The 24934-nt window shown below is 35.4% G+C and overlaps 1 protein-coding gene across 1 annotated transcript in view; it reads right to left on the bottom strand.

Annotated features, from left to right (window-relative positions):
- Window positions 1-24934, bottom strand: part of MAN2A1 (mannosidase alpha class 2A member 1) — a 167374-nt gene that overhangs the window by 106211 nt on the left and 36229 nt on the right. The window contains exons 4-5 of the mRNA XM_019727767.3: window positions 21669-21840; window positions 4442-4569 (exon numbers count right to left, since the gene is read on the bottom strand). Coding sequence (XP_019583326.2) covers window positions 4442-4569; window positions 21669-21840 — 300 coding nt within the window. The remainder of the gene's footprint in view (window positions 1-4441; window positions 4570-21668; window positions 21841-24934) is intronic.

Here is a 24934-nt window from a genome sequence, read left to right as displayed (position 1 = left end):
CAGGCAAGGTTGGTTCGATATCCACAAATCAATTAACGTGATACACCACATAAACAAAATGAAAGATAAAAATCATATGATCGCATCAATAGGTGCAGAAAAAGGATTTTAAAAAATCCAGCATCATTTATGACAAAAACTCTCAGCAAAGTGGGAATAGAGAGAACATAACTCAACATAATACAGACCATATACGACAAACCTTTAGCTAACATCATACTGAATGGGGAAAAGCAAAAAGTGTCCTCCTTAAGATGAGGAACAAGAGAAGGATTCCCATTTTCACATCTTTTATTCAACACAGTACTGGAATTCCTAGCCACAGTAATCAGACAATAAAAAATAAAAGGCATCCAAATGGGAAAGCAGGAAGTAAAACTGTCATTGCAGATGACATGATACTATATATATAGAACCAAAAAGATTCCACCAAAAAATTATTAGAAATGATAAATTCAGCAAAGTAGCAGGATATAAAATGAATATTTAGAAATCGGTTGCATTTTTGTACATCAATAATGAACTGTCAGAAAGAGAAATTAAAAAAGAAAAAATTCTATTTACAATGTCATCAAACACACACACACAAAAAACAAACAAACAAACAAACAAAAACCCTAGGAATAAATTTAACCAAGGAGGTAAAAGACCTACACTCAGAAAACTATAAGATACTAAAGAAGCTACAAAAAAAATGGAAGCATATACCATGCTCATGGATAAGAATTAGCATTACTAAAATGCTTATATTACCCAAAGTGTTCAATAAATTCAATATAATCCCTATCAAAATACCAATGACATTTTTCACAGAACTAGAACAAATAATCTTAAAATTAATATGGAACCCCAAAAGACCCCGTATAGACACAGCAACCTTGAGAAAGAAGAATAAAATTGGAGGTATCATGTTACCTGATATCAAACAAGGCTATAGTAATCAAAACAGAATGGTATTGGCATAAAAACAGATATACAGATCAATACAACAGAATACAGAGCCCAGAAATAAACCCACATGTAACCAAATGGAAAAAGTCTCCAAAATAATATGTTGTTGTACACTGTTTATAAAACAAAATTGAGAACACTAATTTCAGCCAAAGCTACAATAAGAAGAAACTCCATATTCTCAATTGTGTTCATTATCTAAATGTAAGAGCATAAAACGCAGAAAGAGATACACAGGAGTAAATCTTCATGACCTTGGGTTAGAAAATGGTTTCTTAAATATGACATCAAAAATACAAGTGACAAAAGAAAAAGTAAATTGGATTTCATCAAAATTAAAATTTGTACATCAAAGCACACCTTCAAGAAACTGAAAAGACAACCCACAGAATTAAAATATATATATATATATATATATATATATATATATATATATATATTTGAAAATCATTATCTGACAAGGAACTTGTATCAAGAATATATAAAGAACTCTTACAAGTCAACAATGGAAAGACAAAGAATCCAATTTTAAAAGTAGGCAAATGACTTGAATTGACATTTCTCCAAAGATGATATACAGATAGCCAATATACACATGAAAAGATGCTTAACATCATTAGTCTTAGGGAAATGCAAATGAAAGTCATAATAAAATACCATTTCACACACACTAGTATGGCTAAACTAAAAAGAAGACAGTAACAAATGTTGAAAATGTGGAGAAATTAGAAACCTCATACATTGCTGGTCAGAGTGTAAATAGCGCAGCCATTTTAGAAAACAATTAGGCTGCTTCTCAAAATGCTAAATATAGAGTTATCATATGACCCAGCAATTCCATTTCTAGGGATATACCCCGAAGAAATGAAAACATATGTCCTCACAAAAACTTACAAAAATGTATATAGCAGCACTATTCATAGTCAAAAGAGGAACAATCCATATGACCATCAACTGAAGAATGGATAAACAAATGTCTATCCAAACAGAATATTATTCAGCTATCAAAAGTGAAGCTGAATACATGATACATGCTATATCATGGATGCACCTTGAAAACGTCATGCCAAGTGAAAGAAGCCTGTCACAAAAGCCATACTGTATGATTCCATTTACGTGAAATATCCAGAATAGTCAAATCCATATATATAAAAAGCAGATTAGTGATTCCCTAAGCTTGTTGCAGGGAAGGGAGGAGTCAGAAAGGGCTGTGACTATTAATAAATAAGTGGTTTATTTTTGGGATGTTGAAAGAGTCCCCAAAATAACGGTTGCACAACTCTGTGAATATACTAAAAACTACTGAAATATATATACTCTAAATGGGTGAATTTTATGATATGTGAAACAATACAGTATAAGAAAAAAATTTATGCTGAGCAAAAGAAGCCAGATCCAAAAGAGTTAGACCATATAGTATATGAAGCTCTTAAATAGGCAAAAATAATCTCCAGCGATAGAAACAGGAAAGCAGTTGGCTGCAGGGGCACAGTTGAGGAAAATAAGGAATTTTGTGGAGTGATGAAACTGGGGGTTAAATGGGTACATACATTTGTCAGAATTGAAACTCTACAGTTAAGATTCATATGTTGCACTGCATATAAATTATATATCAATAAAAGCTAAACATAAAAGTAAAAAATCCACAAAAACCAAGGTTTATAAAGTGAATATTCTTAGCTTAGAATATTTTTGGCTTAGAGAAGTGGCCCTGTGCAGGGAGTCCCCAAGTCCATGCCCCTGTTTAGTGATTTGTTAAGAAAGTTCACAGGACTTGGCATACAGTTTTACTCCCAGCTATGATTTATTACTGTGGAAGGATACACAGCTAAGTCAGCAAAGGGAACAGGCACATGCCCTAAGAATAAGATTTTAAGTGACCTATCCCTGTGGACTCATACAGGACACATTTAATTCCTCCAGCACCAAATTGTGACAACATATGAAATGCTGTCAACGAAGGAAGCTCTTGAGAGACAGTGTCCAAGGTTTTCATCAGGGGCTGGTCAGGTAGGCACCCCCTCTGCCTAGCACATATTGAGATTCTAGACTCCCAGAAGAAAAACAAGAATTTAGCATAAACTACATTGTTTTTACAAACAATTTAAACACCGCAAGCCACTTTTAGCATCTAGGGAAATCCAAGTCCCAGACACCATTCAAGGGCCAACCTTGCAGGCAAGACTTTTCTAAATATAGCAGTTTCAGACCTATGTTACCTCTTTTCTGCTCAGGTATGATATCTGTAACTTACTCTAATAATAACAATCTCAACAACATTCAAAGAAAAAAAAAAAAAGGAAGTATGTAGAAATTTCAATAATTGGTGAATGTGGTTGAGGGGTTTATGGAAGTTCTTTATAGTATTCTTTCAACTTTTCTTTAAGTTTGAAACTATTACAAAATAAAAAGAAAAAATGAATGGGAACGGCAGGAATTTTATCTGTAACGGAGAAAAAAAATTTAAATAATGAAATATCTAGAATAAATGTCAATTTAAAAAAACATGGTTCTTACAATACAGAACTACAAAATTGAACTGCAATATGAAATATTTCAAAGGAATTACATACCATGTTACAGAATTCAAGTATTAGATATCACAAAGATTTCAATTAGCCGAAGCCCCATGTTGCCATGAGTTGTCGTGAACATCTGATTTTACCAGTGCAATGATACCAGATCCTTCCCTCACCACGGAGGGCCCCTCCATTCACATGGCTCAGGCGAAGCTGACCCTGCCCTCCACAGACCCCTCTTCCCCATGATCATTTCCACCGAACTGACTAGGCCTCTGTGATTTCAGCTCCTATACCTCTGGCCACAGTAACTGGCTCAGAAATAAGCACCTGACCCAAACTGGGCCAATTAGGTAAGGTATTAAAGGCAAACTCCTCCTGGTTGTTAGACTGGGAAGATGAGTTCTAATTGCCTATGGCCACCTTACTTACCATGTGAAGAGGTCCAGGGGAAGACTAAAGCCAGGCAAAAACAAGCAGAGACAGAAGAGACAGCGCCCAGACAACATACTTTGAATCCCCCGGATCCAACCTTACCTAAAACTACTTTACATCTGGAATTCTCAATGACCAAACTAATACCTTTCTTTCTTGGTTTCTTTTTATCCCCCTTAAGCTAGTAAATTAGGTTTTTGCCTCTTATAACCAAGACTTTTAATTTATGTAATTAAAATCCCACTGGGATTTTAGGAAAAAAATTCCAATTAATAAAAATAACAGGTAAAATTAATAAATAAAATGATGGATTAAACAAGGTATATGACCATAAAAGGGCCCTGTTGTATTTATGTAACTCAGTTTATGATCAAAGAACTTCATTAATCATAAATTAATGAAGGACAAATTACTCAAAAATTATTAGTATTGGGAAAATTAATTATTTAAAAAAATAAAACAGAGCATCCCCTCACATTCCCCAAAATTAACTGCCCAAAGTAGTCCACATGAAGAGGAAAGACATCAATACATACCTAGATTTTTTTCCAGCCACTGATGTCCTTCAATTAGTTGGTCAATTAAGGCAAAGTAATGTGCAGCAGCTTCATCAGGCATAACCCAGCCACCTGTCACAACTTCAAACTGACCATTTTCTAGTAAACTAGGGAGGAAATAAAGAGTCTACATTAATAGATAAGAAAAGATCAAATTAAAAACAGCATGAACATTAGGGACAACCGTTAAAGATAACCAATATTTATTACACTAGTTAACATTTTTTTTTTTTTTAAACCAGTGAATGAATGTCCACTTTAGGACTCTGGTGACAAGACATCCTTATAAATTTTCTGAGATGACCCCTCCTCCTTAGGCAAAGTTTGGAAGTTTCTTTTCATAAAGGTATAATATCCCACACGACCTCAAAGATTCCCGATGGCTGGCGACACATCAGATTTATTTCTAAATCTTGCAGAGCACCTAACAAAGTACTTTACACAATGTATATGCTTGATGAGTGTTTACTGGATGACTGTCATTTTAAGCGCGATATTTGTTTCAATACCTTTATATTGAAAAATCAATATTTATTTTAGTCCTTCTGACACTGGTAAGTTAATCATGCAAACTACACAAAAGTAACAGCAATAAAGGTACAGCTGGTAAATGTCACATGCCTCTGGGAATACAGAAAACATTAAAAAGCACTTTGCTCTAGATACAGTTAAAATGTAGGCTACATAGTTTATTTTTCATTATTGAGTGGAAAGCTCTAACATTATCATTATCTGTCCATTAGGCAATCCTTTGCCATAATTCCATACAAGGTAACTAGACCTCTAGCCCTAGAAAAATTGAATTGTTTCAAGAAGACATCTTCCTCTGTAAAGGAAAAAAACACACATCAAAGTTAAAAATTTGAAGTACCTGAAGGAAACATTTTAAGTGCCACAGACTTGTCAGTTTGCAATACGATGGTTTGGAAAACGGAGTAAAATTTCAGAAAGAAAAGGGGCTTTAATAAGGATACACATCACTGGATACCTACCACTAACAGCCAAGTACCAAGCCAAATTTAATTGAGGCTGACCAGAACCTTTAAAGACAGATAAATATTTCCCTACAAAGCCTGTAACAGAAGCCACAGCACTAACACAACATCTGATTTATTCAAACATATGCACGATCACATAACCAGTGACAGAGTGGATAATGGACACAATTTCTAAAAATGAATGAATGAATAATTCCTTCTATAAAATTTTTTAAATGTTAATTAAATCTGTACTGCCATGGGAATCACCAATTAATGTAATTTCACACGGAGAATATGATGGCTCATTATAGTGTCTAAAGAAACCCAAATACCCAGTCAAACCTCAGATTCTTACAGGTCCAAATCAAGAACTTATAATAAAGAAGCTGGAAATTTCTAAAAATCGCAGTTCTTTAATAGCACAACTAAATCCAAGACTATTTTGTCCTGCTCTTACTGCCAATGGAACTTTGCTCCTGTTTGGTTCTTTTTTTTTAATCTTGCTAGTGATTGCCTGATTTAACTGCACTCTGGAGACCATGGACCAGACCCACCTTTTATGCCTTATGGCCAATACTTGGAAGCCTGAGAGGTTAGGACAGATTTGGGATTTAATCTCTGGCCATCAAATACAGAAACTTGATTTCCTTATCTCAATATCCCAATACACAGAGCTCTTGGAAAGTTTCAGAAACACATTGGTCAAAACAAATTCGCTGCAGCTTTTAAATAGAAAATAGAAACTACAGAGTAAGAAATCTGAAAATTAAAATGAAAGGCACACCAATGATGGAATTTTTCATCTCCATCAGTTTTATTTTGCTACATAATCCCAGTCCCATAGGCATGAATGGGCTCCAAGAAACAGCCCACCAAGCAAAGAATCACACACACTATAGACAGCAACTAATTTCCCCAACTCCATTTGTGAATAACCTAGCCCTTCTCCCTCCCCATGATGCCTGAGATGCTACTGTGATCCTGTACTGAGTTCTTACATGCGCATAATGGTTACTTTGACTATCCTGTGGATTGTTTGGGGGGAGGCATAAGAAGCCTCCAACTCATTAAAATGTTTTCCAGAATTTTCTTAACTATTGACTTTTTTTCTCTCCTATCTTTCTCATCCTGGGTGATCCCAGATGTCCTCATGTCTCAACTCAAATAAGACCTAAAAGGAAAAGTGTCCTTGAGCATCCAACTTAAACCAACACTGCCACTGTACCCTCACATTCTACCACACATTAGCATTTATCACAAACTAAAATTACTGTAATTTTTATGTCTCCTCTCTGTTCTTCTTCATCCCACCCACCATTAGAACTATTTTGTTCTCTTTCCCATGCTCAGCACTGCGAAGCATACTTGGCATATAATGGGCACTCTAATAGTTGTTAGATGAATAAGGAAGGAATGAATGAGACTCTTAGCTTAAAATTAGGTTTACTTAAAGTTTTTATATTAAACTCACAGGCATATGCAAAAGTAATTGCACAGGAAAGTCCAGTTAGAGAGGTGTTAAATAATCTAGGTATGAGATATGATCTAGAATATGGCAGTGGTAGGAAAATAGGGAAGGTGAGGAAAAGAAGACCTTTCTCATGAAAAAGCATCATGGGAATTAGGAAATGACTAGAGACAGAACAAAGGATTAAAGCACACGTGTGCTTAAGGTTTTAATTCCAGGTGTCTCCTGGGGTATTAATGCACACAGTGGGGCTAAGCTGAGAAGGAAAGTTGAGGAATAAATTTTAAAAATATTCATATTATTAAAATAGCCATCAAATTAGTGGGAAAGAATGAATTATAGTTTTTTGTTTGGTTGGTTTTTGGTTGTGTGTGTTTTTTTTTTTAAAACTTCAGAGTGATTTTAAACAAGCTCATAAGAAAGCCACAATAGGATATCGTGGAAGCCAGGGGACTAATATTTTGAAAGAGCACACTGGTGTTTAAGAAAAATTGCATGAGTAGGTCGCAACAGGCATAAATGACGGCATCAATCATAGCAGGCCAGAAGGAACATAGGTTTTAGTTTTTCTTGGCATAATAGGCAGAACAGAAACCTAATGAACGAAAACAGACAATGTGATTTAAAATATGAAGCAATGTGACAATAACCAGACACCTGGCTGAATAATCAAATTAGTCCGAACCCCTATTTCACTGAACTACCTGTTCTTCCTAGTCTATCACTCTTTGAATCATAAATAAGAATAGCAAAAACTAGCTGATAATCAAGCCAGAAGATTCTTCCAAGCAGGAAAACGTGAAATTGCAGAGGTACACAAATTTGCAATGCATATCCCTGTATTCCAGAACATACGTGGTAAGCATTTATGAAGTATCTGATGAATGAAAAACAAAAAGATCCAAGGAAACATAAGGAAATTGTTCCCCTAATGACTGGGAAACACAGCAATGATCATCATCCTTTAGTGACGGAAACAAAAAGTAGGACTGGCAGTCTTACAGAAACAACACCTCAGGAAATAGTTGAAAAAATATTTAGAAGCAATAACAGAAAAACTATGTTACTACAAAAAAAGTACCATATTTAAAATCGTTATTGTTAGCAAGCAATATGATGAGTACAAAATTAAGACATTTCAACTGTACATTCGAGACTTTAATATTTTTTTTTTTAAATCAAGTAAGTAATGGGAAATACTTATACCTACAGAAAAAGTTACTTAGAGCAAATACAATTGTTTCCAAGTATTTCCATTCATTTAGTGTTCAACAAGCACCAGTTGGGCTATTTCTCTGTGATAGTCAGGGGAATACAAGATCAAAAAAGATGTGCCTACCCTGTAGGGTCTATTGCTTAGTTTCTAGCAAGAGACTCTGATTTTTGGCAAACTTTTTCACATGTACACTTTCCCTAATGTTGCCTAATAAACATGAGATCTGAAAGCAAAAGACACAGAAGGCAAGGGAAAGGAGTATATGTATAATGTAGTAAATCCAGAAAATAGGAAACTAGGCACTAACGTTTAAAATTAACAACATTCTTTCACTTTTTAAAATAACTCACTTGTAACTACTGGTGAAGACATTACGTACCTCCATGTTTCTACTATTTCATTGCTGGGGAATTTGGTATAAAAAGCTTAGAAAATAACTGATCAAAATTAAGCTGAGGATATCTGTCACAGCTCACTCTGCCTAAGATGCAGAATTACACTTAAGAATTTACTGCCAAGTACAAGAAGCTGCAAATCATTTTATAAATGTCACTTTTTCCCCTATGTGGATTCATCAGACATTTGGAATTTGGACACACACTGAAAGATAGACTACTCAAAGAGCTTTTTTCCCTAATGGGAAAATTGTTACAGATAACTTAGTAGCAAACAATGCATCATTTAGTGAACTTCAAAGAATCACAAATTAATTTCACATGAGAAAACGAGTTGAATTTGTAATCACACATCTGGGGAAATATGAAATAATACAAGATGACATACAGGGATTCATTCTTAAAAAGAATTGTTAAATGGAAAATTTAAAAAGATAGAGGCTTTCAATGAATCAATTAATAGCCTTTCATAAAATCCACATTTGATTATTACATAACCTGATTCATATGCCTCTCATAAGGAGTATCTAACATGAAGGTTAAAGTAAGATTTGTTTTAAAACCCCTCGCATGATAATTGGGAAAAGTCATTGAATATTGTCGGTGATAGGATGAGGAACTGATGGCAAATTAGTCATCTCTCACCAATTTTTCCTCACATCATTCCAGCCATACCTCCTTCTTTCAGTCCACTGTCCATGCTTTTTCTGCCTGAAATGCTTGCCCCTCCCAATATTTGCTTTGGTGGCTTTTATGGATCTATTAGGAGCCTTCCCTGGCCACCACATCCCACCCAAATCCCACCCAAGCTGTCATCTTTCATAAAATCCAAAACTTTCTTTTGTAGCACTTATCACAAAATTTAATTACATTTGTATGTTTACTTTTTCCTTCAAATTACTGTTAAGCTCCATGAGGATAGAAATCTCATGTTTTCCTATTAGTACAAAACTCTAAGAAAAGGGTACTGATAATCCAAAAGAAAAAGGAATAAAGAATACAAAGCAGATTATTTCAGGAATAACTGGTTCCTAGAAATGAAAAGAAATTTAACCTTACCAGAAGGAAATGCAAATTGAAACTTCAATGAGAATCTGCTTTTCACCCATCAGATTTGAAAGATCAAAAAGCTATACAACAAACTGTGATATCAAAGATGTATGGAAATGGGTATTTTCACATATTTCTGTCAATACTACCAAATTTTATTATTTATATATATATATATATATATATATATATATATATATATGCTTTTATCCATGCTCATTCAAAGTCAGAAAATACATAAAAATGTAAAAATATGTAAAAGCATTGTATACACTAAAGATATACTCTATGCATTTGCAAAAGACCAGAAATTAAACTACATCAATTCGAAGTATTTAAATTAAGGCCCACTCACAAAATACTTACTAAATCTATAAAAAGAAAGGGGTGCCTCTTTCCTAAAAGGTTCTCTAAGACATACTAAGTTTAAAATGCATGGTACAACATTTATTAGCATGGCTATTATCAAAAAAAAAAAAAAAAAAGAAACAGCAAAAGGTGTTGATGATGATGTGGAGAAACTGGAAACCTTGTGCACTGTTGGTGGGAATGTAGAATGGTGCAGCCACTATGGAAAACAGTATTACGGGGGTTCTCTAAAAAATTAAACACGAAATTACCATACGATCTAGCAATTCAACTTCTGGGTATACACACAAAAGAATAGAAAGCATGGACTAGAACAGATATTATACACCCATATTCATAACAGCATTATTCACAATAGCCAAAAGGCAGAAACAACCCAAACGTCCATCAACGCATAAAAGGATAAATAAATGTGGCACATTCATACAATGGAGTAATATTCAGCCTTTAAAAGAAAGGGAATTCTGACACATGCTACAACATGGATGAACCCTGAAGACATTAAAACAAGTGAAATAAACCAGAGATGAAAAGACAAATATTGTATGACCCCTCTTATAAAAGGTACCTAGAGGAGTCAAACTTAGAGAGACAGAAAGTAGAATGGCAGCTGCCAGGGGCCAAGGTGAAAGGGAATAGGAAGTTGTTTAGTGGGTACAGAGTTTCAGTTTGGGAAGAAGAAAAAGTTCTGAAGATGGATGATAGTGGTGGTTGCACAACTATGTGAATGTACTTAATGCCACTAAATGGTACACATAAAATCACTGAAACAATAAAATTTACATTATGAATATTTTACCACAAAAAAAGACTCATCTAAAAATGATAATAATTGTAAAAACCCAGCATAATGTACATGGCATACTATCACTAGTATAATACATATGTGTATGTCTTTCCACACATGTAAATGTGTATGTCTTTTCCTGTATTTCTATAAAATAAACAAGAGTCCGATCCACCGTCCACCGTAGCTGCCTCCTGGGAGAAGAACCAGATGACAAAGAGACAGGAGTGGTTAGTCCTTACCTTTCATTGTGTAGCCTTTATATACTTGAGATTATTATTTAAAAATGAATTAAATGTAAACCTTTTTCTAAAGTATAAATGCTATACCCTGATTTTTCCTAAGCATTGAAGATTAACAAAACCGTAACTTAAAATAGTCATGAAATTTTATTTATGAATATTTCTCATATTAGGTGGCTCAATTAATAGTTTCTGTCAAGTTTTTTAATATATAGAGGACATCCTTTAACTACTCCACTGGATAGTATATATTTATGCATTCTCTCATTTATTTTTCCAACAAAATTTAATAAAATGCTCATTCAAAATAAAAAAGAAAATACATAAGAGGTTAAAGAATAATATCTTACTATAAATGCATAAGGGGTTACGATAGGCACAGTTTTTAACCAACTTATTTTATCTAATATTATACCATGAATAGCTTCCCATGTTAATAGACATATGTTTATGGCTATACTGTATTTTGTAAAGTATTCTGAGATATAAAAATATGCAATATACAAATGTTCAATTAAATTAATTTTGACAACTGTTTATACCCATGCAATCATATACCCAAAACAAGATACCAAACATTTCCATCAATTCAGAGAGTTATCTCATACCACTTTCCAATCAATTCCTACCTTATCCCCAGCCCGCCCCCACTACACACAAAAAAAAACCCCAGAGATTCTGACATTGTGATTTCTATCACAATAGATCAGTTTAGCTAATCTTAAGACTTCATAAAATGTAAACATACAATATTTACAGTTCTATATTAAGCTTCTTTGGCTTAACTTGTTTGTTTGATTCCTCTATATTACTGTGTATTTCGGGAATTCATTATTTTTCATGCTGAATAGTATCCCATTGTATGAATATGTCATAATTTTTTTTATCCATCATCTTGCTGATGACATCTGAGTTGTTTCCTGTTTAAAGTTATGATGAAAAAGTCTGCTACGAAAATGTCTATACAAGTCTATTGTGTGCATGTTTTCATTTCTCTAGGAGTGAGCTTCTAGGTCACATGATGTATGTTTAACCTTGGAAAACTGGTGGCTTTTCAGAAAGGATTTGTCCCATTTTACAGTGCCACTAGCAATATATGATGAGATCAGGTGCGTTCAGGGGGGTATGGATGCAGAGCCTACCAGCAATAAGAGATTGTTGCATATTCTTGCCAACCCTGGGTACTGTCAGTCTTTGATTTTAGCCATTCTAAAGCATTTGGGATAGTATCTTGCAGTCGTCTTCATCTGCGTCTCTGTGATGACCATATATATCTGGCCCCTGCACCCATGTCTTCCCCCACCCTTTTGAAGCCTAATCTACTTCTTTCAGGTGTTTGAACATGCCATGATTTTGCTAAGCCCTGGCCCATAATCACAATTCTCCTCTCATAACCTGAAATTCCTGCCCCACGCTCTGCCACCCCCTTCTTAACTGACGAGTCCTAATCACCTCTCAGGTTGCAGCTTGAATACCATCTGCTTCAGGAAGCCTTCCAAGACCCCCTTCTCGCTTCCACAGAAGGAAACACTTTATTGTGCACTGCGTTTAATTACATGTCTTCTCTGCTCTGCCCAGAGGGCTGGGACCAGGTCAGGGGCTCATCTCCTGTATCTCTGGAGTGAATGTTGGAGTAAATAAGAGAAGGCTTTGGAGATGAGGTAATATTTCAGCTGAGTCTTAAAAAATGCGTAGGATTGAAATTATCCGGTGCACAGTAAAAAAAAAGGGAAAAAAAATCTAAGCTGAACTCTCGGGCAAATTCCTAAGCAGCAGGAAAAAGTATACGTGTGAGGATACTTACATAGCTCAGACGGCTAAGAGTAGGGTATGAGGTAGGAAGTGATCAGAGGAGAGGGATGAGTAGGGAGGAATCCAAGAGCAAAAGCCAGTATGTGCTGGGCGCAGGATACTGGTCTGTACTTTCTGACAGTGAAGTGTCACTGAAGCATTTAAAAGCCAAGAAGAGACATGGGCAGACTCACATGTTAGAAACCTAACTCTGTTGGTGAAATTGAGGACATATGGACGTGGCACAGCTGGAAACAGGAAGACCAGGTGGAGGAAACAAGAGTAATAGGAATGGAACTACGGGTCAGAGTGTAGAGATACTAAGAGGCAGAACTGACAAGGCTTTGGAACTGACTGGATGTGGCCCCAATGGTAGAGCACAGAGTGGTAAAGAGCCCTGGTTCTGGGTCAAGGCTGTGTGGCTCTGGTCCTGATGCCACACTTACTAGATGGGGGACCTTAAGTGCTTTCCTTAACTCCTCTGCTTCAGTTTCCTCAACAGTGGAATGAGGATAATAAAGAGTCTTAACTCATGGGAACACTGTAGCACTGACTGAATAAATACATAGAAGTGCTTAGAACATGTCTGTCCATAGTAAACACTCAGTAAGTGTCAGCTGTTACTATTACCACTAACTAGGGAGGAAGAGAGATGGTGAAGTAGAAGCTTTAGATGTGAAAGCAGCCCCAACACCTGGTAATTAAAACCTCAGGGTGGACGCGCACACACCATCAAGAGGAGAGCCAAGGGCTGCTACCCCAGAGGCAAGAAAAGGGACATTTAGGAAGAGAACAGAGGAGGAAATCAGAAGTGATGAGAAAGGAATGCTCAGCAATGCAGGAAGAGAACCAGGAGACAAAGAGACCAGGTCACAGAAGACAGAAAAGAACCTCAAGGAGGGTGGAGTGGTCAGTATCCAGGCTGCAGAGAAATCCTCCCGGAGAACCGAAAAATATCTAACGGGACGAGGCAGCTGAGAAGGCACTCACGGCTTTTCCAGTATCTGTAACGTAAACAGAAGCCAGCAGATGAGGTGAATGCGAGCAGAGCTGCCTCATTCAAGATGAACTAGGATTGGAAAGGGTGGGGATGGGATACATATGTTCTAAAATAAATGTACACGGCTGCTTCAACTATTAGAACTAAAGTAATTTTAGACACTGGTGCCATTGCTTTGATTCCTTTTATGAAAGGCTATGTATCTTTAGCCTCTAAACGCAATCCAAATCTGCCATTTACCCTGAACATCACGAGACATATTGTGACTTCTCATCACTCTGCAAATTTTATAACCGGCTTTGGTCAAATAGAAAATCTGACTTGTATAAAATGTATAATACATTAGCCTGCATTAGGAACTTTAGAGGCACATTTTTTTTTTTGACTGAAACTCAAAATGCATATCAGTGAGTTTGGATTTCTATTATTTAAGAAAGTTACCTTAAACATTTCTTTGATTTCAATAAGGAAACAGACAGTAAAGAGGATAGGTATAAGGTTCACTTGCATATAAACTTAGGGAAAAGGATGTAAGAGAATGGAAGAAAGATTACATAAAGACTTTGCATTCTAGGCAAAGCAATGAAACCCAGCAATGTAGTGAAGACATAATATCTATATTAACGGATGGTACCTTTCCTCCCAGCACATGTTTGGAGCCTTATTTCATACCAAACGGTCCACACCGAGAAGCTGCTCAAGACTTTGGCAAACACACAAACTGTTCTAGGTTCTAACAACCCAGTGAGCTTCTTGGCTGAATACTGGTCTCAATATCAGGAGCAGATGCAATATAAAAACTGTTTCAATGCCTCAGAGCCCAGAGAGGAAAAATGAATATGTAATATGCTGCGTGCTAGTCAAAGGAAATGCTAAGGCTAATGTTTCAGCTGCCTGACTCTGAATAAGGGTTCACATTTTGATGCATTATAAACATCATGCAGTATTTAACTGCATTTAGTAAAAAAAAAAAAAAAAAAATTCAAATAGGAAGCCTAAAAAATAAAAAGGATGTTCACATACCAGTCATTTTCAAAATAAAACAAGCACTGACAGAAAATGTGCTGATGATTTAATGAGAGGCAGTTTCTTTTAAATCCACTGGATATGTGTTACAAGTGGGCACCATGACTATGACTGATTAAATTAGTTTGAATCACAAAAAATAAAACAAAAAAATCTAGATGTTTGCATTGGTCTCCATTTACCTAACTAGATTTTCATTTTTAAAAACCTTACAGAGCTGACTACTGCTGCCACCGGGGGAAGAATCGAACACGTCATTGCTAGAATAGATTATGGGGGATCATTTGAGTTATGTTTCTGTTAAGTTCCCACAATCAATTGGTATTCTTCAGGGATAATAAAAGCTCACATGGAACTCTGCTGGAATTAACAGGTTCTGCTCTGCCAACAGCTAGCTTGCAAATTTAGGTACAGACATTTAATCCATAGACTCATCTTCAAAAGGAAAAACAAGCTATTGCATAAGCATTACACTAGTCAAAAAAATTCTATCAGTAATGCCACTTAGTAAAAGCTCAGAATTCTAAATAAACGGAGCAAGCCTATACAGCTATTAAGTTTTCTCCAAAAACATACATTTAGGCAAGAAACACTAAGAATATTTAAGCAAGTAGGGAAAAAAATGCTGTTACCCTAGTTCCACAGATAAATATAATAAATGAATAAAAGTGAATGGTTATCGCTAGAAGGGAGGGGACTTGAGCAAAGCTTGACCAGAAACAAACCTCATTTACCCTAATGGGTGGTTATGAAACAGTTTTTTCTTCAAGCAAAATGATGTCATTAAGGATCAGGCCTATATAATTCCAGAATATTTCCATTGCCAAAATAGACGTTCTCAAAGGAGTTTGAGTAAAACAATGGATTAAGGAATAAATTCTAATTTGCTTTCCCACCCGCAACATCTTACCATTCTCTACCCTTAATATTGGGTTGAATCACATAAAATTACCATTTTTATATATCGAAAGTGGTTAAATATCAGCAATTTCATATGGTTCAACCTAAGTAAAATGGCGACCTGAAGAGAGAGAGGAAGAAAGAGAGAGAGGAACTTGCATTCAGGGAGAATGAGGAGAAGGGAGCCATCCTCATGCCATACAATCGGTGGCATTTGTGATGGATACTGTGCAGGTGAAACTAAAAGAATTCAACAAGTACTGACCTGCAACCACCCTGCATGAAAAGTCAGCATGGAGTCCAAGTTGTAAAGAGAGAAGAGCCTGAGAGATTCTGGCAACGACCCCTAAGCCAGAGGGCCAAGGGACGAAACAAAGCTGAGTCTTGAGACAATCACAGTTCCCATCCTTCATCCTCACGGTGTTTCGTGAGGTCCCATCCTGTCGGAGCCTCTCCACCCCCAGGCCCTGACTGCTTCTGAGGGCGGCTCCCTAATGCGACTGCACTGGGACAGAGCCACGCACGGCCTCACTTTACCGAAAGCAGAAGGCAGCAAGCCCAGTTTCCTTCTGAGGTGGCTGGACTTTCCTAGTCTGTGAAGCAGCACCTTCATACAGGCCACTCCTACCTGGCTTACAAGCCACACAAAAAGAAGCTAGATGCAGAAAGTCAACTGCGAATGCCTCGCCTGACACAGAGCAGACACTTCATGGATCTCCCAGTCTTCCCACAGCCCCCGCTCCTTTCTTCCCCTCAGCTAGTCCTATTCATAACCTGGGCATCTTCCGCAGCTGCGGTCCCTGTTGCTCATGCAAACTTCCAGAATCCAGCTGTCCAACAAAGGACCCAAGGAGAAATCTGTCAGCCAGCCTTCTAATCTGCAAGCAACACTAACTGACACTGGAAGGGAAATGTATTGGGAGACCATCCCGGACACAGAGTACTGACAACTAAAAGTCCACACTTAACAAAGGGCTGGAAGAAAACAAGAGGCAACGCTATGGGGACCCCAGGGACCATGCCACAGGACAGGAAGAGTCTTATGAGTGCACCAGTGCTGTGAGGATGACCTGCAACCTTCCTTCCAGGTCTGTTTCCCTTCCTTCCATCTGTCCAACCTTGCTTCACTTTCTAAAGATTCAAAACCCTGGAAAAGAATACATTGATTAGCTGAGCTCAGGTCATAGCTGCCCTGTCTGAGCTGGAGCAGGAAGATGGAGGATATAACTTATGTGTGAGTGAGACCATTTCCCAAAAGGAAATCTGGTGCAATGGATATCGGCCAGCCAGTATTAACTAATACTCATGGCAAGGAAACAGAGTATTTGGTTAGCAAAGGAAGGGATTTGAGGCGAGTTACACTCTCTATTTTAGGACAAATGCCCAGTGTGGATACATCTGTTATTGCTCAAGGATGAATAAAAAGGATGAATACTTGAACTCACAGACAACAATATAAAAAACACAAAACTAAAGGGTAATAAAAAACATAGTTAAAACCAAGCATTTGAAGCCAGAAAAGAACAGGCTTCATACCACAGAGAACTGAATCTGAGGGGGAAAACAAAACAAACAAAAAAAACCTTGAGAAAAATCTCCCAAAACACAGTTTAAAAATCAATAAATAAAATAAAATAAAATAAAATAAAAATACATATTCAGAAAAGAAACTAAAGACTCAATGACTAGATAATTGAATTCTAAAACAAATAAAATAAAAACAGTAATTAATTAGCATGAGCAGAAAACATAATCTGGAGAAATGTTTGAATTGGTAAATGGAAAATTCAATAAGTTATATATAGCTACATACCTGGTGAAAATTTAGAATTTTATGGATAAAATTTAAAAAATCCTGAAAACATCTGAGCAGAATGGGGAAAAAAGGTTACTTTCATTGACATATTACATAAGGAAGCTTTTTAAAGAGAGAAACCATAAATTTTATAGTTAAATTCTTCTATTAAAAGATGAAGACTCTCAGGATGATTTTAGAACTAAAAACTATAGGCAGTGTCCAAGAGAAACACACAAAGTGGAAAATAAAAGTTAAAATAATAAAAGTTGCTAATGTTCATAAAGACTTAAAATATTAGAGACATTGTGCTAATAATAAGCACATTATTCATATTTGTTCAATCCTCATAAAAAGCAAATAAAATAAGTTCCAATATTATCCCCACTTGACAAATGAAGAAAATGAGGGATAGAGAGGTTAATTTCCCCAAAGTCACACAGTAGATGGGAGTTGGCCAGGATTTCAACCCGAGCAGCCTGGCTCCAGTGCCCAGCCATTTGAACTACCACTCTAAATGGAAAGCCTTTAAAGTAAAAAGAGCAGCCATCGATCAGATAAATGCAAACAAAAAGAATAAAAATTGTCCAGTCTGTACTCTCTAACCATAAGATATGAATACTAGTTATTAACAGCTAAATTATAACTGGGAAAAGAACCGCACTTGGAAATTGAAAACTATTTTCCTAACATACCCAAGTCAAAGAAAAAATACTAAATGGCTATAGAAAACTTAAGACAAAAATACAATAATAAAAAAATAACATAAAAATGTGAAAGCTAGTTAGAGTAGTGCTAAAAGGCAAACAGGCAAGTTCCTTATTAAAATAAATGAGCTGGCTCATTTAGCATTAGTAAAAGCAGATGGAAGGAATTAAAGATAAAATAAGAAAGGTCAAGAGTAAAAACTGGTAAAATAAATAGTTCTTTGGGGGTACAAAAAGGGGGGTACAAAACCCAATAACAACAACAAAAAACAAAAGCTTTAGACAATCTAATCAAGATGAAGAAAAAAAAATGAGTTTCTCAAAAGTAATAAGGAAGGAAAGAAAAAATACAGATGTGATAAAATCTTACAATCTAAACAGTCTGAGTAAAACTCTATAAAATTCTAATTTAAGAAAATATGAAGTATTATTTCTACTCAAGGATTAACGTAAGACCTAGAGGGACCAAAAAAATTTAATCTTAAAATTAGTCAAAGAATTACCTATAAAACAAACACCAGTTCCACAGGGTTTTACAGAACAGTTCTTAATATAAACGATGGCAAACTAGTAGATACCTCGATTTAAACTAAGGATTCCATTTCTCTCTCTCTCTCTCTCTCTCTCTCTCTCTCTCTCTCTCTCTCTCTCAGAGGGCGAGAAAGAGAAACTAAATAAGTTGCTACTGTTTCAATTTAAAAAGTCAAGATATTTTACATAACATTTTGGAATTCCAGCTTTTCTTGAGTAATTGGAGAGATTTCCTGACAATACTTATTCCAGTGGCCACATGTGGCTGGAATGCAAGAGTGGCTAACCCTTTGGGTAGGGTAGTTACTCTTGGTTCATTCAAGTACCTCCAAAGCCTCCAGCCTCCAGTATGGCAGCTTTTTGGCCATTCTTATAAGCAAGCATTTTAAGTGTGCTATCAGAGGGGGGAAAAAAAGCTTCAATGACTAATGATGGAAAACCAATTTTTCCGAAATTACCTTTAAATGTTTATGTCAATTTCTATCAAAATTCTGTTTTTAATAGGGTAGGAAGAATTTAACAAATGAATTCTAAAGTGCTTTGAGAAAATTAAGTGGCCACTCATTAAAAGAATTTTTCAATAGAGAAAGACAAGGGGAGAATTAAACTGTCAGTTAATGAAACATATCATAGAGCCGCAACAATTAGTCAAATAGAAAAGTCCATGAAAGAGGTCAGAAATTCCAAAAATCAATACATATTTAAATACAATAAAGACAGTACTCCAAGCCAGTAGAAAGGATGGACTATATAAATCTTAGGGAAGTAGCACAGCATGAAAGACAACAGCCCATAAGGTTGGACAGGCTGGGCTGGATAGCATATCAGTGCAGCACGTCCCAGCTGGGTGGCCCTGAATGACAGAATTGTTGTGAGGATTATCAGTTACCATTTGTAAAGTACTCAAAACAGGGACTAATACAGTAGTGCTGTATAAGTGATATTAAATACATAAAAGAAAGCAATGCATGCTAAGATAATCCTTAAACTCCAGGGAGCAGAGGGGAGGGAAATATGGTGAACAGAACCTCCCATCATAACCACATTAAAAAAATACATTTCAGAGCATTTTACGAATTTGACTCCAAAGGCAAGGGAAGTAAAAGCTAAAATAAACGAATGGGACTATATGAAACTTAAAAGCTTCTGCACAGCAAAAGAAAACATCGGCAAAATAAAGAGGCAACCAACTGAATGGGAGAAGATTTTTGCAAACAGTGCCTCCAATAAGGGGCTAATATCCAAAATATACAAGGAACTCATGAAACTCAACAACAAGAAAACAAACAACCCAATTGAAAAATGGGCAGAGGACTTGAAGAGACATTTCTCCAAAGAGGACATACAAATGGCAAATAGACATACGAAAAAATGCTCAACATCACTAATCATTAGAGAAATGCAAATAAAAACCACAATGAGATATCACCTCACCCCAGTCAGAATGGCTATCATCAGCAAGACAAATAGTAACAAGTGTTGGAGAGGCTGTGGAGAAAAAGGAGCCCTCATACACTGTTGGTGGGAATGCAGACTGGTGCAGCCATTGTGGAAGGCAGTGTGGAGGTTCCTCAAAAATTTATGAATGGAATTACCATATGACCCAGCAATCCCTCTCCTGGGTATCTACCCCAAAAATCTGAAAACATTTATACATAAGGACATGTGTGCTCCAATGTTCATTGCAGCTTTGTTTACGGTGGCCAAGACATGGAAACAACTAAAATGTGCTTCGATAGATGAATGGATAAAGAAGTTGTGGTATATATACACAATGGAACACTATTCGGCAGTAAGAAAAGATGATATAGGAACATTTGTGACAACATGGATGGATCTTGAGAGTATGATGCTAAGCGAAATAAGTCAGACAGAAAAAGCAGAGAACCATATGATTTCACTGATATGTGGTATATAAACCAAAAACAACAAAAGAACAAGACAAACAAATGAGAAACGAAAACTCATAGACACAGACAATAGTTTAGTGGTTACCAGAGGGTAAGGGGGGTGGGGGGTGGGAGATGAGGGTAAGGGGGACCAAATATATGGTGATGGAAGGAGAACTGACCCTGGGTGGTGAAGAACATATAATGGGATTTATAGATGATGTAATACAGAATTGTACACCTGAAATCTATGTAATTTTACTAACAATTGTCACCCCAATAAATTATAAATAAATAAATAAAGTTTCAGGCTTTTAAAAAGTGAGTGGTAAAAAATGAAACTAGGGGAAAAAAGACTATATAACTGATCCCTAGATTAGGGAAGACCTTTCAAAATACGGCAGGCAAAGTCAATATCAAAACAGATTAAATTAATTTGACTACAGAAATATGTTAAAATTCTGCATATTAAGCACTAAGAATTAAGAAGACAATAAACACCTGAGGAAAAATAAGAGATAATATATATGTGTATAAATATAATTACAAATCAGTATGAAAAATTACATAATCAAGCAATTCATAAAAGCTTTGCCTATATATGAGAAAATATGCAATATTGTCACTCATCAAGAATGCAAATTAAAATTGTATTTTTCAACCATCAAATTGGTCAAGGTTTTAGAAAAAAAATTATATTATTGGTCAATGGGCAGAGAAATTGGTAAATTTCTATATGGAAGATTAAAGAATACACTAAAACAACCTTTCTGGGGGTCACTTCGATTACACACTTCAAAAAATCCTTTAAAATATTAAGCCCCTTTGACCTAGTAATTCCATTTCTAGGACAAAGCTGGAACATAAGGATTTCAATGGAAAGGTTTCAAGTCACTTTTTCAGAAATGAACCAGAATCTAGGAAAAAAGGATGTGAAGAAATATTTTAAGTTTCAGATACAAACCTAAGAATTTGTACCTTCTAAAAATTCAACACTTATTTCACTATATAATAAATGTTTAAAATTACCAAACTTTAAAAAAACAGTTCCAAAACAAACCTTTTAACAGCATCCTTCTTCTGTGTATCTATAGTATCCCACCACTTTGAAAGGTATGAGATCTCAGACCACATAAATTTCCTCCGTGAGTCTTCTTTCAGCTTGATGACCATGTTATTAAAAATATACTGAGTCTTCTCTCTAAAGTACTCATCGAAGGTCTTCAACCAACCTAAATCAAGACACAAATATACCACAAAGGTCTGATTTCAACTCAGTCATAGTACATTGATTTCCTTTGGATACTCTTAGATATTTCAGTCATATAATGACATACACAATAATTTAACTGTTTTCAATTAATGAACATGAGACAGAATGACATTTGAATGAACATGAGACAGAAATAGTCACTAAAAATGAAATGATAAGAATACTCTGAAAACTGCACAAATTCAGATAGAAATGTGAAAAATGACTTAAGGCCAAAAAGCATTTGTCTATACTTAACAATTATAGTTTCCAATTATTTACAATTTATCTCTAGTTTAAGGGATTTTCTTATTTTAAAAATCTGAACAGTGTTAATAAGTTGATATTACTGTTCCCATAATATGGGATGAACTTTTTATCCTCTCATGCCACATCTAAAATTCTCCACCCATTAGGTAAGTTACACTAAGAAACAAAATCACAAGTACAAACTGTATCTGAATAAAAGCCAGCAGCAGAGCAGTAAGGTAATTACAACTCTATTATGAATACTGCAAAGTAGAATTCTGCCGAAATAAGGCATTAGTTCCCACGGGCTGTTCATCATTCCATTTTTTGGTAGAACAAATTGACACTAATCAAACAACAAATGTGTACACATATATGTAAAGTTTTCTCAAAAGAGAACTGCAGATGTTGATAACTTAGTTCTCTGACTTTTCTTACTACTTCTCAAATATCTTGGAAATTTTATCTAAAGACATTTACAATTTGAGTATCAGGAAACATTTTAAACAAGACCCATAGGTCCCAACATAGCCCCATCTGGCAGAGTACTAAAGGAACACAAGTGAGTGACCAAGGCAAAACGTACAGAGCCACCAATGCCACCTCCTGACAAAGTGGACCCTCTAGAGAATCTCTTAACTATGAAATCTTACAGGAAGGGGTGTCTATATATCCAGGCTGAACTACTACTCTACTGTTTCCAAGCCTCAAACAAGTGGGAAAGCAAAATATAAGGGCTCCAATGGGCTATTCTTTTGTCTGTCTATGATTAAGTTAATATCTAATGTATACTGTATTTGCTGGCAAAAATAATAAAAACCTGCTATAGCAGAGAAGACAGTACAACTATTTTGATAATGCAAATATGAACTTCTGAAAAGGGTACTGCCAATATGATTATATTTCTCCCTTTTGCTTTAACTGAAAACTATTAATTCATTCCACACTTATTTACTGAGCACCTACAAAGTGAAGCTAGGAGCCAAATAGGAATACAATGTAAAATATTCTTTATAGGACTTTCTTGATCTAGGGCAATTTTAAGCTGGTTTTTCACTAAATAATGCCATCTGGATAATTCAACTTTTCCATGTTTAAATTAAAAGCCTGTACCTGTTTAAAAAAACAAAAACTCAGATATCTCAGAAGTGCTCAGACATGAGCCTGAGATATAATATAGCACTTGATAAATATTAGCTGCTATTATTATTATAATTATCATCATAAGTTTTTAATTGCTACTTCCCCGTCTCTACATTCAAAATCTGATTTTGAAAAGTATACAATTTATTTAAAACATTTAAATAAACTGCATCATACCTTAAACATATTGGTTACCCAAAATTAAAGTTTGCATAATTCATTCTATGCCCTTGTTATGGGCTGAATTGTATCCCTTTAAAATTTATATGTTGAAGTCCTAACACTCAGAATATGACTATATTTGGATGTAAAGCCTTTAAAGGGGTAAATAGGTCAAATGAGGTGATGTGAGCGGACCGTACTCCAATATGTCCTTATAAGAAGAGGTGATTCGGACACAGACACACACAGAGGGTCATGTGAAGACACTACACTGGGAGAAGGCCATCTGAGAACCAAGAGGAGAGGCCCTCAGAAGAAACCAGCACTTCTAACAACTTGATGTTGGATTTCCCAGCCTCCAGAACTGAGGCAATACATTTCTATTGTAAGCCATCCGGTCTGTAGTACTCTGTTAATGGCAGCCCAAGCAAACTAATACAGCACTAGAAAAAAATAAGTGTTATTACCATTCAAAAAATAAAGATCGCAATGTGGGGAGAATTTATTTTACCAAATACTATTGTAATATTTAATTTAATATACATCTACCACCATATTTCAAGATTGAGCCAAAGTCAAATATATGTAAGTACCATCTATTTTTGTATATGATACTACTATATAATATTACAGTAAGGACCATGTAAATTACTTAACTGTTTCTATTAGAATTATTTTTTTTAAACATCCCATATACCATTAACCTAAATTTTAACAAAGGTCAAAACTAATCCCTAGTTATTTGGTTATTAATTCAATTAAAGAAAAGAACTATGAACAGTGGCATGTCTCCAAAATTAATCTAGTAACAAAACTCTAGTAATGTAGCATAAAAGACAAATTTAGAAGAAATCATTTTCATGAAGATTTCTAAGTAAAAGGTCTTTTTTTTCAAGTTCAATTACTTATTTTCATCAGGTACACTTTTTTATGAACTAAGATCATTTCAAAGAATAGTTTACCACAGGAGTTTTCATAAAGGAATCACAGTGACTGTTTAATCCATTTTGCCTTCAACACTTCACTCGCCCCTCAACAATCATGCAGAAAACATATCAGAGATATTTAAGTGAGCCAAAATACAAGCTCAGAGATGTCCACTTAAAGCCTTCCATAAAACTCATCTATAATAGAGACTTAATGTCACAACACTATATAACAATTAATGAAGAATGAACTGAAAAATAGCCTCTTGCAGCTTTCAATATTGAGTAATATAACAGTAAATTAGCTTTTATTGCTCATATACAATAGAGTAATCAAGTATTCCCTTTTACAGTGAATTGGCTCTTTCTTTTTCTAAATTACTATAAAACTACAATTGTATATTAACATGAGACAAATCAGAAAGATAGTATTTTATAGAAAGTTGTAGGGGATAAATTTTTGTGACATAAAATTATATTCCTACCTCTAAATTTAATAATCTTAGGACACCGAGTTGCAAACTGCTTTAATTACTTAAGTGGTCAATTCACAGCTTTTTTCTTTCCCTTGAATACACTTGGAAATTGAACCAA

The sequence above is a fragment of the Rhinolophus sinicus genome, chromosome 3 (genome assembly GCF_057876585.1).
Source record: "Rhinolophus sinicus isolate RSI-liver-muscle chromosome 3, RSI-T2T, whole genome shotgun sequence".
NCBI lineage: Eukaryota > Metazoa > Chordata > Mammalia > Chiroptera > Rhinolophidae > Rhinolophus > Rhinolophus sinicus.
The sequence above is the reverse complement of the archived record's forward strand: the minus strand, read 5'-3'. Positions and strand labels throughout refer to the sequence as shown.